Source organism: Patagioenas fasciata, unplaced genomic scaffold, assembly GCF_037038585.1.
Source record: "Patagioenas fasciata isolate bPatFas1 unplaced genomic scaffold, bPatFas1.hap1 Unplaced_1, whole genome shotgun sequence".
Classification (NCBI taxonomy): domain Eukaryota; kingdom Metazoa; phylum Chordata; class Aves; order Columbiformes; family Columbidae; genus Patagioenas; species Patagioenas fasciata.
The window spans coordinates 3,838,061-3,850,581 of NW_027288510.1; the positions used below are offsets into that span (position 1 = coordinate 3,838,061).

General features: G+C 45.6%; 1 protein-coding gene across 1 annotated transcript in view; it reads left to right on the forward strand.

Annotated features, from left to right (window-relative positions):
- The window catches only part of LOC139826716 (procollagen galactosyltransferase 2-like), a 119,503-nt gene extending 109,938 nt beyond the window's left edge, over window positions 1-9,565 (forward strand). The window contains 9 exon segments of the mRNA XM_071803120.1: window positions 2,799-2,918; window positions 3,370-3,446; window positions 5,356-5,462; window positions 6,455-6,489; window positions 6,492-6,574; window positions 7,752-7,861; window positions 8,341-8,547; window positions 9,153-9,350; window positions 9,352-9,565. Coding sequence (XP_071659221.1) covers window positions 2,799-2,918; window positions 3,370-3,446; window positions 5,356-5,462; window positions 6,455-6,489; window positions 6,492-6,574; window positions 7,752-7,861; window positions 8,341-8,547; window positions 9,153-9,350; window positions 9,352-9,427 — 1,013 coding nt within the window. The 3' untranslated portion in view covers window positions 9,428-9,565.
- Window positions 9,566-12,521: the final 2,956 nt, after the last annotated feature.

A 12,521-nucleotide genomic window follows, 5' to 3' on the forward strand; every position in this document is an offset into this window, starting at 1 on the left:
GCCTTATAAAGGAAAAAATGACTGATGAAACCTCAGCGGCACTGATGAAACGCGCTTCTGTTCAGAGCTTCACAACTGGCTTGCTGGCTTACTGGGGTGAATTACTTGGGGAAAGTCGGGTTTTGGGTCTGCTGAGTGATGTGCAGCTGGTGTTATCTGTCCTCTCCTTGTAAAAAGTTAAGGTGAGAAGGAGGGGCTGTTCTTGGGGTGCAGACAAGTAGAGGGAAAGTGAAGAAGTGTGGCTTGTCAACAGTGGCTTCTAGAGAAGAGCCAGGCTGAGCAATCTGCCTTTCCCACCACTTACAGAGCAGTGCAGCGACTGTTGGCAGCTTTCTTTTGAGTGATCCTCTTGTTGCAAACAGCGCGGCGAAAGACAGTGTTCTTGGCATGATAAGCAGGGCTTTTTAAAACTCAGCTTCCAGGGGATGTGGAGCATGGATGAGTGGGAGAGGAGACGCAACAAGAGCTGAAATTGAGCCCTTGGGAGGCAGAGGAAGATGGGAGTTTGCAGGGCACTTTTGGGGCCCTGACCTTTTGAGTCAGGACGTGGGTTTGTTGGCTCCAAAAGAGAACAGAGGTTTAGGTCCAGTGAGCAAAGCAGGTTCCCTCAAATCTACCTGCCCCTTGTTCCCTCTGACAGCATCCAATTAGTCTGGGGACTGCATTGCATCAGCTCCAGCTGCTTCAGAAATATTTCAGGGATTCAAACCCATCATTTTTTCCTTCCATCCTAGAACACTTCAGCTTTTTCCAGAGCTGACCTCGGCCGTCTGGCCCGCTGATCTTCTCAGATTGTTGGCTTGTGTCCTGGGCTGAGTTTTGTCACCCAGGACAAAAGGATGACATCCAAGTTCAGAAATGTGAAAAATGTATGGACTTTGAGGCATACTTCTCTTCAGAGTAATTCCACTTATTTCCCTGAAACCATAAACGATGTTGGCTTTTGTCTGGGCCAAGTACTGCGCTTAACGCCTCAGGTCAACCCATTGATTTTTCCAGCAGTGAATCTTCTGCTCGAAGCAGGTGGTTTGTGATGCTCCACAGAGACCATCCCACCCGTCCCACTTCTGCCGAGAGGGCGTGGGCTGCGGAGCACAGAACAAAACCCAGCGCAGGTGTTTTATTGAGGAGGTGGTCTCCGTAGAGCCCTTTGCACTGCAAGATGATGTTGAGCTGGCCAGAGCTTCTGAGCTTCCTTCAGCCTGAGGCTCTGAGACCTCAGGCCAACCAGGAATGTCCAGTCGCAGGGATGTGGGGGAAATTTAGGTTGCCAAAATATGACTGTGGATTTATTTAAGGCATATGACTGTGAACCCTGCTCACTGCCTTACAAAGGCTAATAGTAACACCAGTATCTCTAGCCTTCTGTCCTTTGTAGCAAACTTTTATTTTATTATAAAAACAGAGCCGGAGAGTGAGTCCCCCTCCCCGTTTTAAGGTAGATTTACCATTTTGAAGTAACTTTTATCCCAGAAGAAACAGAAATACTGGTGTGAATCTATGCAGATTAACTGTGTTTAAGCCAGCGGAAGATAAAAACGGAGATCAGTGAGCCAGATAAGATTAGTTGATTAGATCAGTGCCAAATCCATTAATATTAGCAGGTAGTATTTTTTATTTTGCCATTTACCTAAATTGCAGCTGACAGCTGAATGTGTTTTGGCAGTAGTGTAGCCAGCAGTTTCCTCGCAGAACTTAAAACAGTAGAAACACCGGGGTCAGTAGTGCAGATAATTCTGCCTTGCTAAAAATACCAGGGATTTAGGAGGATTAATACATGAAAGCACCAACTCTCACCAGGTGGTGTCTGCTTTTCATTTATTTCCTAGAGGGACAAGGGTGATTCTGCTTGTTTAATTAAAAAAAAAAAAGAAAAGTTATAGCCGATAATGAGCAAACTCTTGGTGAGTCTGGGGGGAACAGCATCTTACTGATCACAGGTTGCGACATTCCCAGCAGCGTGTGGGTCTCTCCCTTGCAAATGGATCTGCTCAGAAGGGAAGCTTTGCATCTTCTTCTTGTTCCATGCCTTCAGATTCAGCTCCTTGAACAAGCAGTTACAAAAGCTTTTGAGCAGAAGGAAGTTACGGTATCACCTATTTTTGGAAGCATCTCTTTCTCCCTGCTGCTCTCTCTCTCTAGGATTTGGTTGATTTGGATGGTGCAGACCTGCTCCTGCTTTTGGCTCTGTGAAGGGATTGCACCAGGTCTGAGCGGTGCAGGTGGGGTTTGGGGAATACAGGGGTTTCTGGGGTGCTCCCCAGTTCTCCCAGCAGATCCGCTGTGTGCATCGAACATCGCTTTGCCAAAGGCCGGTTCTGCCCTCTGCTGAGAGATTGTTTTCATAGCATGAAGGCAAAGGCCAAAAGAGACCCTTTCTCTGGGCTAAGAGGGAGTTTCCAGTCTCTCCTAAGAGAAAACTGATGGCAATTAAAAATACCTTCGGTTATGGAGCAACTGGAAATTGTTTTCAGAAGAGAGACCACGTGCTGCCAGCCAAATGATACAGAAAATGTCACTATGAATTTCATAGACTCATTTTGCTTGGAAAAGACCAAGATCATCGAGTCCAACCGTTAACCCACCCCTGGCACTAACTCATGTCCCTGAGAACCTCATCTCCACATTTGTTCAAGCCTTCCAGGGATTTAAGTTAAACCCCTTCATTTGCTTTTGAAGCAGAACTTTTTGGGACTGGGCTCCTGGCAACGAATTTGATTGTGGGTACATAGCAACAGAGCAGCGAACTCCTTTTAAGAGACCTGACTCTATTTTCTGTTTTTTTCTGTGATCCCCAGGTATACAGATGTTCATCTGCAACCGTGAACACTATGGTTTCCTTCCCATGCCCCTGAAATCGCACCAGACGCTGCAAGAAGAAACCGAGAACTTTGTGCACACCCTCATTGAGGCAATGAGTAAGTTACTGTGCCTCGCTGTGATGGACACCCCCAAGTTAAGGTTTGGAGAGCTCTCTTACCCCTGGGAATCTGCCTCCTGATCCGACTGTTCTCATCCTGGTTTGACATGCAGTTTCCCATTTTTCCACTGTTTTTCTACCTAGAGATGCAATCGCTTCACGGTCAGGTCAGCTCCGTTGACAAAACTCCTTAACTTCCCCATATCGAATGCAAAAATGCTTCTTTAACGTGGCAAGGATGCTGCAGAACCTCGTGTCTCTCCTGAGCTATGTCTGGCAGATGGCTGCTGGCTTCTGTTCTGTGACATGGACGCTTTGTGCTACACCCACTCCTGCCTGACTTCATCAGCCAGGTCCCTGGGGCTTTAGGTCCAGAGATGCAAACACACACACACACACGTTATTGTTAGTGCATGAAGGTGATGCTTGGCATCTCTCCTCTCTTCCAGTTGATCGTCCTCCCGTTGAACCCTCACAGTTTGTCTCTGTTCCGCCAAAGAACCCTGACAAGATGGGATTTGATGAAGTAAGGAACTTATTTTGCTGCCATTGTCTTGTCTTCCTGTTTCTCACCTAATGGAGCTGGGATCTCCCTGTAACTGACCTTCCAGCCGTTTCCCATTCCCATCTCTTCATACGTTTGAGCTCTTTCCCAGTCACTCGTCTGTTGGATTTCAGCTTTTTGCCAGGAGCAAACAGCCATCCTTACGTGGGGAGAACTTCTGAGGTCAGGGAAGCAGAAGGGAAAGGGCTCAGGGAGCATTCTTGCCCTCTGGCATTTGCTGGGGAGAAATGAGGCCACTCAGGTCTGTGGGCATTTCATACCTGCTACAAAACCCCCGATTAAGGTTGGTGTGCCAGGGCAGTGCTCAGCAGATCTGTGGGCTTCCTGCATTGATGGTACGGATGTTTTAATCCAGCCAGGAAGAGATGGCAGAAGTGAGAGTGAAAAACACATCATTAAACTCCCCCGATTCTTGTGCCATTTCCTCTACATCTGACTCTGTGGGGCAGCTCAGCCATCCTTCCATTCTGCAGCAAGAACTGGTCGTTCGGGAAACCTCTCCTGTGTTCCAGTGAGAGACAGGAATGATTTTCTCCCCTGAGAGAGGCACTGGGGAGCCTGGAGAAGATGGGGGAGGCTCTCAGCCAAGTTCTGTTCAAGATGGGGACGTCTAGGAGGGCCGGAAACCATGTGTGCTCCCCCCTTACTGGGGCAGCTCTCCTCCTGCCCTGCTCGGTCACCACATTTTTCTGCTATGGCCTTTAAAAGTGCATTAGAAAGGTGGTTCCTGACAGTGGTCCTGCCCCAAAACCCCGCAGAAATCCCTCTCCGCCCTGTTCTCCATGTTATGGAGGGTGCAGGCATTGAGGGGAAAGGCTGGAGAGGGATCTGCTGTGCTTTAATTAACCAGGAGTTGTGTTTTTGTGCAGCTGCCAGGGTGGCAGTTGTGCAGACCAGAGAAGCCTTTGTTTTCTTGGCTTATTCTGTTACATCTGTTTATACGACACGTGAATTCCAAACACGATTTGTTGGAGCGTCTGTGTTAGGGCGCAGCTGTTGTAGGTTTTTTGCCGTGTTGTCCTTTGTGGCTGCGCTCTATTTATCCAATTTATTATTTTTGCATTTGTGCTGACCTAGAACTGGATCCGCTTCTTACTGGCTCGAGGTTTTTGCTCCACAGGCTACAAAGCTGCACTTGTCTGCCTGGGACTGAAAAACATCCCAGCCCCTCTGCAGTTTACCTGCAAATGAGGGGTTTGGTCCTCTGCCCCCCACCAAAAAGTCTGTCTGCTTAGGCTTGGGCAGAGCCTGGCGCAGACATCTCTGGGTGTGATCTGGGCTCTGTGCTGGGCTTTCTGCTCTGGCAGGGGAAGCAGCAGATTTGTTTTTTTGTGAAAATTCTGTGATTTTTTGGTGAAAATTCTGTGATTTTTTTTGTGAAAATTCTGTGAATTTTCAGTGCCTGAAGTAATTTACAAAACTTCTCTTTGCTGTGTTCTTGTGCTAGGGTGGTGACCCCACAGATAATCCTAAATACAGGTAGTGGTGGCATTGTGGAGAAACATGTGGGCCGATGTTCCTCTGGGACTGGAGCTGGACATTTGACTCTGTGTTTAATATAAATCAAAACATCTTATATCTTTGGAAATTATAGACTTGGCTGTAACTGGTCTGCTCTCACCTTTATTCATCCTTGATGAGCAGCTTCTCCTTGTGACATAAAACGTCCTTAAAAAGTAGTTGTTAGACAAAGAATGAACCTCTAACCTTCCAACTCAAAACCAACCCCAACTTTCTGACAAATTCTACGCAACCTGGGATAAAATCACAGCTGGTATTTTAAGATCTGCTACTGAAGAAGGGTAGGCGAGAAGTCACTTCTCCTCCTCGCTCCCAGGCTGTGAGCTTGATGTCTCTCTCTTCAACCCAGATTTTCATGATCAACCTGAAGCGCCGGAAGGACAGGCGGGATCGGGTGCTGCGGACTCTCTATGAGCAGGAGATTGCAGTCAAGATAGCAGAGGCCGTGGATGGGAAGTGAGTTTCGGCTGGGGTTGCTGATGTTTGCAAAGAGGGGGTTGTGCTGGACACCATCTCCTTGGGTGCCCTGACCTCCCTCCTGCTGGGGATGGATGGGCTGAGGGAGAGGTGGACGTTTTATTAACCTAACTGCCCCTGCTTTGGGGCAGTTTGACTCTGTTTGTGTCTTCTTTTGTCATTGGTCTTCATGAGAGAACCAGGGCGGTGTGGGTCAGGCTGATAGAATCACAGAATCATTTGGGTTGGAAAAGCCCCTCAAGATCATCGAGTCCAACTGTTCCCCCACCCCTGGCACTGCCCCATGTCCCTGAGAACCGCATGTCCGTCTGTCCAGCCCTCCAGGGATGGTGACTCCAGCACTGCCCTGGGTAGCCTGTTCAATGCCCCACAGCCCTTTGGGGAAGAAATTGTTCCCCAGATCCAACCTAAGATGAAAATCAGGTTAAAATCATACTCCTTTCTGTGAACTGTAACACTTGCACACAATTAGAAAGCAGCAAAAGTGTGTGAGAGCAATCATCTCCTGAGAGATTTGTCTGTCCTCGTGCTACAAAGCTGTTGGGCTACAGTATTAACCCTGACACAGCCCTTACTTTAAGGCATGTTAAGATGTTTTTATCTTGAGAAATCAAGGCAGAAATTTTTGGTCTGGGACTCGCAGAAAGGGAAGTGGGAACCCCCATGCCATCTGGTGGTCTCGGAGACTTGCGCACCCATCAGGACCTCAGGAAAATATTTGAAGCCAAGCTCCTGCCATATTGATGGTCCCACAAGAAGTCGTTGGCAGAGTTAAGGATATCATTTCTAAGCTTGATTTAGAATGTAAATCAGTTAGTTAATTTTTCTCCCGGTTTTTGAGCAAAGCAAGTGCAGGAATTTCGTGAGTTACAGCTCATCTCTGAACATCAGCAGCGCTTCCCCCGTTGCGTCTGTGTCCGACTTGAATTTACTTTCTATTTAAATGCTGATAGGTGTTCTCTCTTTCTCAGAGCGCTGAACACGAGTCGGCTCAAAGCTCTCAGCATCGACACCGGGACCCGTGCTCCTCGCGGCCCCTCACCCGGGGAGAGATCGGCTGCTTCCTCAGCCACTGCTGCATCTGGGAGGAGGTGAGGGGGGTGCGGGTGCCCTGGGGAGGGTGCTGAGGGCAGGAGCAGTGGGAAGGCACACGGACGGTCCCAGGACAAATCTAATACCGGTTTCTGGAAGTGTAGGATGGTTTTACTTGGTTTGTAGGGGATCGCGTACAGGGGTTCTCTTGAACACATTGCTCAGCTTTCTCAGCTCTACTCTCCGTTTGCCAAGTGATTTTTATCAGAGTGTTTTCACGGTTGGTTTTGCAGACCATCTGATAGCCTGTTTGGAGTGAGTTTGTTTAGGAGAAAGGCAGGAAGGTTTTGAAGAACAAATGGTATTAAAGAAACTCCTGTTTTATTTCCCTGGTTCTTCATGTGTGCTGGAGCAAGTTCCAGTGGCTCTGCTAACTGCTTTTTTTTGAGCTGGTCTATCATAAATAAATTTAGCAGCAGGGATCTCTGTTACTTGAGCTAACAGGTATTGTTTGGGTTGTAGTAGCTGTAGCTTCCATCTGTCCTGGTCACCTGGGGAGTCACACTTGAGAGGATCTGGGCTGTGCTGGTTGGAGGTGCTGGAGTTACACAGCCTGACATCGACGGGAGGGATCATTTCGAGCGAGGTGGGATGTGGAGGCAGGGAGAACAACTTGGTGCTTAGAGAAGACTGGTCTAAGGCAGCAGCTGCCCAAATGTGACTGTGATGGTTGGATGATCCAAATACCTTTCAGCCAGCAGCAGGGACTTCAGCACTGAGAAATCAGGCAATGATTTGGGGCTTGAGACTTCTGCATCACCAATGGTCAGATGGTAAGATGGGAACCCACTTGCAGGATGCCTTTGCATGTGTGTTCTTGAAGTTGCCAGGGCCAGACTTTGGATGTGCTGGATCATTCTCCAGATTCCAGAAACACTTTTTTTCCGAACAGAAACAGGTTTTTCTGAACAGTGGCTTTGTTGTCAAAGGAGGAGGTGGTCGTGCAAGATGGTAGCTCACGGGGTTGAGGTGCTGCAGCATCACATGGAGGGTTTTTCTAGGTTGCAGATGCTCAGCCACAGGATATTTTTGGACAGCTCGTCCCAGCTGAGCTGTGAATCTGGGGCTGGTTCTCCAGCCTCCCTACCTGTATGGTCCAGAGGGCCACGACCAGGTCAGGATGGCCCCCAGAGATTTCGGGGTCACTGTGATCACTTCTGAACCATCTTGTTTCAGGTGGTGAACAGAGAACTGGAGAAGACGCTTGTTATTGAGGACGAGTTCAAGAGGAAGCTCATGAAGCTGATGGATGACATTGAACAAGCCCAGCTAGACTGGGAGCTGATGTGAGTCACTGGCCCTCGTGAAGCTCTGGGCACACAGGGGACATGAGCAGCAGAGATGGAGGGTGATGCTGGAGTGCAGGGAAAGGTGGCAGAGGCTTCTTGATGGCTCTTCCCATCAGGATAACTCTGCTTCTGGGCCAGGCTGGTGCTGGGGTGCCCCAGCTGTGTTGGGTACCACTGGTGCGCTTTGTGGGCAGTGCTGGTCGTCTGGAGACACTGCTGTGACAGAGGAACTGCCACAGCTCAGCGCTGAGGCTTGGACCGTGTCATCTCAGCTGCCTTATCAAGTCTTTCACATCTGTACCACCCGCTGGGGTAAGGTTTGAATGTCTGAGAGTGGTACAGGATAGAAATGTGTCAGGGATTGCTTCTTAGATCCACCCTTTGTCCTTCCCCGCTTGACATGGACAGTTGTGTGGTCCTAACTGCTGCAGATTCACATTTAGGTTCCGATTTCTGTGGTCTTTTCCCCCTTTAAGCTACATTGGCCGGAAAAGGATGCAGGTGCAGGAGCCTGAGAAAGCAGTTCCCAACATCATGAACCTGGTGGAAGCCGATTACTCGTACTGGACCCTGGGCTACGCGATCTCCTTCCAGGGGGCTCAGAAGCTCATCGGAGCGGAGCCTTTCGGCAAGATGTTGCCGGTGGATGAATTTCTGCCAGTCATGTACAACAAGCACCCGGTGTGAGTAGGTCGGGTGTCTTCGTTACTTGGGTTCACGTGAGCTTGGTCTTGCTGAATGATTAAGATCTGGTTCGTAGATTTGTGTAGTGTATATCATATGTGTTAATATCTATATATGCTTATGTATACCCTTGTTTATGTGTGCACACTTAGTGTGGTACATATAAATGATTAATTTTGGAGCTTGGAGTCCAAATTATTCACGTTACAGTTTTCAGCAGGTTGATGACTTGAGTGCTCTGCGGGGCACTTCAGAAAATGGAGCTCACTTCGTGCTCTTCAGCTTCATCTGCAAAAATGGTGATTTATCAATCAGCACTAAGACCTAAAGCAACAAAAGATCAGGTTAATAATCATTCGGTTCTTTAGTGTTTTAATGCTGTTTGACTCAAGCTACGCAAAACCTCGTGGCGCTTAGTATGCAGCGTGTGATGTTGTGATGCCCACGTTTTATTTTTCTAAAGCTGAATGCAGTGGGTAGAAGGTCAGACCCCACCACAGCAACGACCTGTGCTGCTTGGGACACATTCACTCAGTGGATGGGCTTGGATCTCGCAGTTCTAAGCATTTCACTCTGTCCCTGATGATTTTTCTCTCCTCTTTAGAGCAAAGTACATGGAGCACTACAAGTCCAGAGACTTGAAAGCCTTTTCAGCAGAACCCCTGCTCGTCTACCCCACGCACTACACAGGGCAGCCCGGCTACCTTAGCGACACAGAGACCTCCACCACCTGGGACAACGAGACCGTGTCGACGGACTGGGGCAGAACGCACTCCTGGAAATCCGGCAGCAGGGCACGATCCGCAGCGACGCCAGAACAAGGACGCTCTGCCCTCGCAGTCGTCTCTGGATGCGCCGTCCTCCAGGGACGAGCTGTGACCGCCCGCGGCCCCGCGGCTCTGTCGGGGCTGAACCTGCCTCGCGCTTCGGCTTTTCACCCTTGGCAGTGGCGGAGCCGCTCTGCGTGTGGTCTCCATCCCGCTGCTTCGAGTGGCAGAGCACAGAGCCTGGAGCTGATGTGACGACTGACCGAGACGCGCAGGGCGAGGCGGGAGATGGAGGAGGAAAAAGAACGAGTGATGCAGACTGGCAGGGAAAAAAGCAGAGATCTGAACAAAAGCCCTCGCAAGCTTTTGTAAAAGAAAAACCAAACCTTGAATGACGTCTTTCTACAGTTCCTTGTGTAGAATACTGTATTTATAAAGATTAATATATAGAGGTGTACAAGTGTTCATACCTTTCTGGATCGCTGTCACTAGGCTGCTGTGTAACTGTTAGTCCTCGTAGGTTCACAGGCTTTTTATAACCCTGTTCGCTGAGAGAAACTGCGGGCGAGTGTTTGGGTATTTGGGTTTGTTTTTTCAAAGGGAATCAAAATGGTTTCCAAAACCATCCAGCTCCCTGGAGCAGCGCTCCATGTAGGGTCATCTCCTTCATCGCACGCTGATAGAAAAGGATCGCTGGCTTCCCCTCTGCAAATCACAAAACTTACTTAGGTGCACTTTTCTATTTATTTCCATCTGCAAGACCCGGTGGCTGCCCAGCGGTTCCACAGCTCCGACAGGCGCTGGTTCTCTGCCTGTGCTTTCAGCTCCTGGGCTGGTGCTGTCCGGGCTTTCCCTGCTCAGCACTGACTGTGTTTTGGGAAGGCAGGAGCCAGTGCAAACCCTTCTCCGCTGTTCTGCTCTTTTTCTGCTCTTTTTCCCCTTTGCTGTGAAGCTCAGCTGCTCCATGAGTTATTGTGTTCTCCTGTGAGCGTGGGGTTTGTCCTCTGCTGTGGAGCACGAGAGCGAAGCCCCCGGAGCCCCGGCTGGCGCAGACCCCGCAGCGAGGGTGACAGACCCGGAGCCAGGAGCAGTTTCCCCAGGGTGAGGAGCAAGTGGAGCTGCTCACACCAAGGGCACAGGCAGGGTTGGTGCACGTCACCGGTTCTAAGGCTGTCACCAGAACCTGACAACCTGACAACAGTGTGCTGGCTCCCCGGGCAGTTGAAGTACAACCAGAACGCAAGAGGCAGCTTAAATTCGGGGTCGTCTTTTTGCCAGGAGCAACAAATGCCGTGATGGAGACAACGGGGAAAAGGTGGAAACTCTCAGACCGCGGTGCAGTCTCAGAGAGGAAAAGAGATGAACGAGACACTGATGAGCGGGAAGAGTTGACGTATTTATCATAGAAACATTAAAGGTTATAGAGAGATGGAATGTTACACGAGATCAAATATTTAAATACATTCGCTCCAGACACAAAATAGTGTTAAAAAGTTCATCTATTTATTATAGATACATTAAATATTATACAAAGCTCAAACATGATCTAAAGATCAAACATTAAAATCTACTAACTCCAGACAAGAATTGGTGGGAAAACGTTTGCATATTTATTATATAAGTATTAAATATTAAATAAAGATTAAATAGAATACAAAATCAAACATTAAAATATATTAACTCCAGACACAAATTAGTGGTCAAAAGTTAATCTATTTATTATAGAAACATTCAATATTATATGAAGATTAAATATCATATAAAGATCAAATATTATCTAGAGATCAAACACTAAAATCTACTAACTCCAGACGAGAATTGGTGCAATAAAGTTCAAGTATTTATTATATAAATATTAAATAAAGATTATGTATTATATAAAGCTTAAATATTAATCCTAGTAACTCCAGATCAAAAAATACTGGAAAAATGTTTACGTATTTTTATAGAAACATTCAATAATATATAGAGATTAAATATGATATAAGGATCAAATATTAAACTATATTAACTCCAGACAAAAATTAGTTGAAAAAAGTTATGTATTTGTCATAGAAATGTTACATATCTATAAAAACTAAATACTACATAAGGATCAAATATTAAAATATTTTAACGCCAGACAAGAATTGGTGGGGGAAAAAAGTTCACAGATTTATTATGTAAATAAAGATTATGTATTAAATAAAGATTATGTATGATATAAAAGCTCAAATCTTAATATATATTAACTCAAGAGAAGAATTAGTGGAAAAAAAGTGACGTATTTATGATAGAGATGTTACATCCATGTAAAGATTGAATATGACATAGGGATCAAATATTAGAATATTTTAATGCCAGACAAGAATTGGTGGAAAAAAGTTCAAGTATTTATTCTATAAATATTAAATAAAGATGATGTGTTCTATAAAGCTCAGTTATTAGTATCTATTAACTCCAGAAAAAAAGGGTGGAAAAAAGTTTCTCTATTTATTTTATATGCATCTCTAGATATGTGATATAAAGCTCAAACACTATCTACAGAAGAAACATTAAAATACATTAACTCCAGACAAAAATGGGTTGAAAAAAGTTGATATACTTATCATATCAATATTAAATATTATACAAGGATCAAATATTGTATAAAGATTTAATAATAAAATATATCAACTCCAGAAAATAATTATTGGGGAAGGTCTATGTACATAGTAAATAAATATTAAATATTAGTACATTAAATAAACATATTAAATAAATATTAAACATTAGTACATTAAATAAACATATCACATAAATATTAAATATCAGTATGTTAAATAAAAAATATTAAATAAAGCTCAAATACTATATACAGCTAAAACATTTCAATATATTAACTCCAAGGAGAAATTAGTGGAAAAAGTTTACGTACTTATTCTGTGAATACTAAATATTATACAAGCTAAAATATGCTATAAAGCTAAGCTATTTAAATATAGGAACTCCAAGCAGACATCAGTAGAAAAAAGATTATATAATATTGAAGGTTTCTGTAGAAGTATGGAAAGATTAAATATGATAAACACATCGAGTATTAAAATACATTAACTGCAGACAAAAACTGGAAAAAAGTTAATATACTCGTTATAGAAATATTAAATATGATACAAAGCTCAAACATTATATACAGGTCACATATTAAAATATATGAACTCCAGACTAAAACTGGGGGGAAAAAAGTT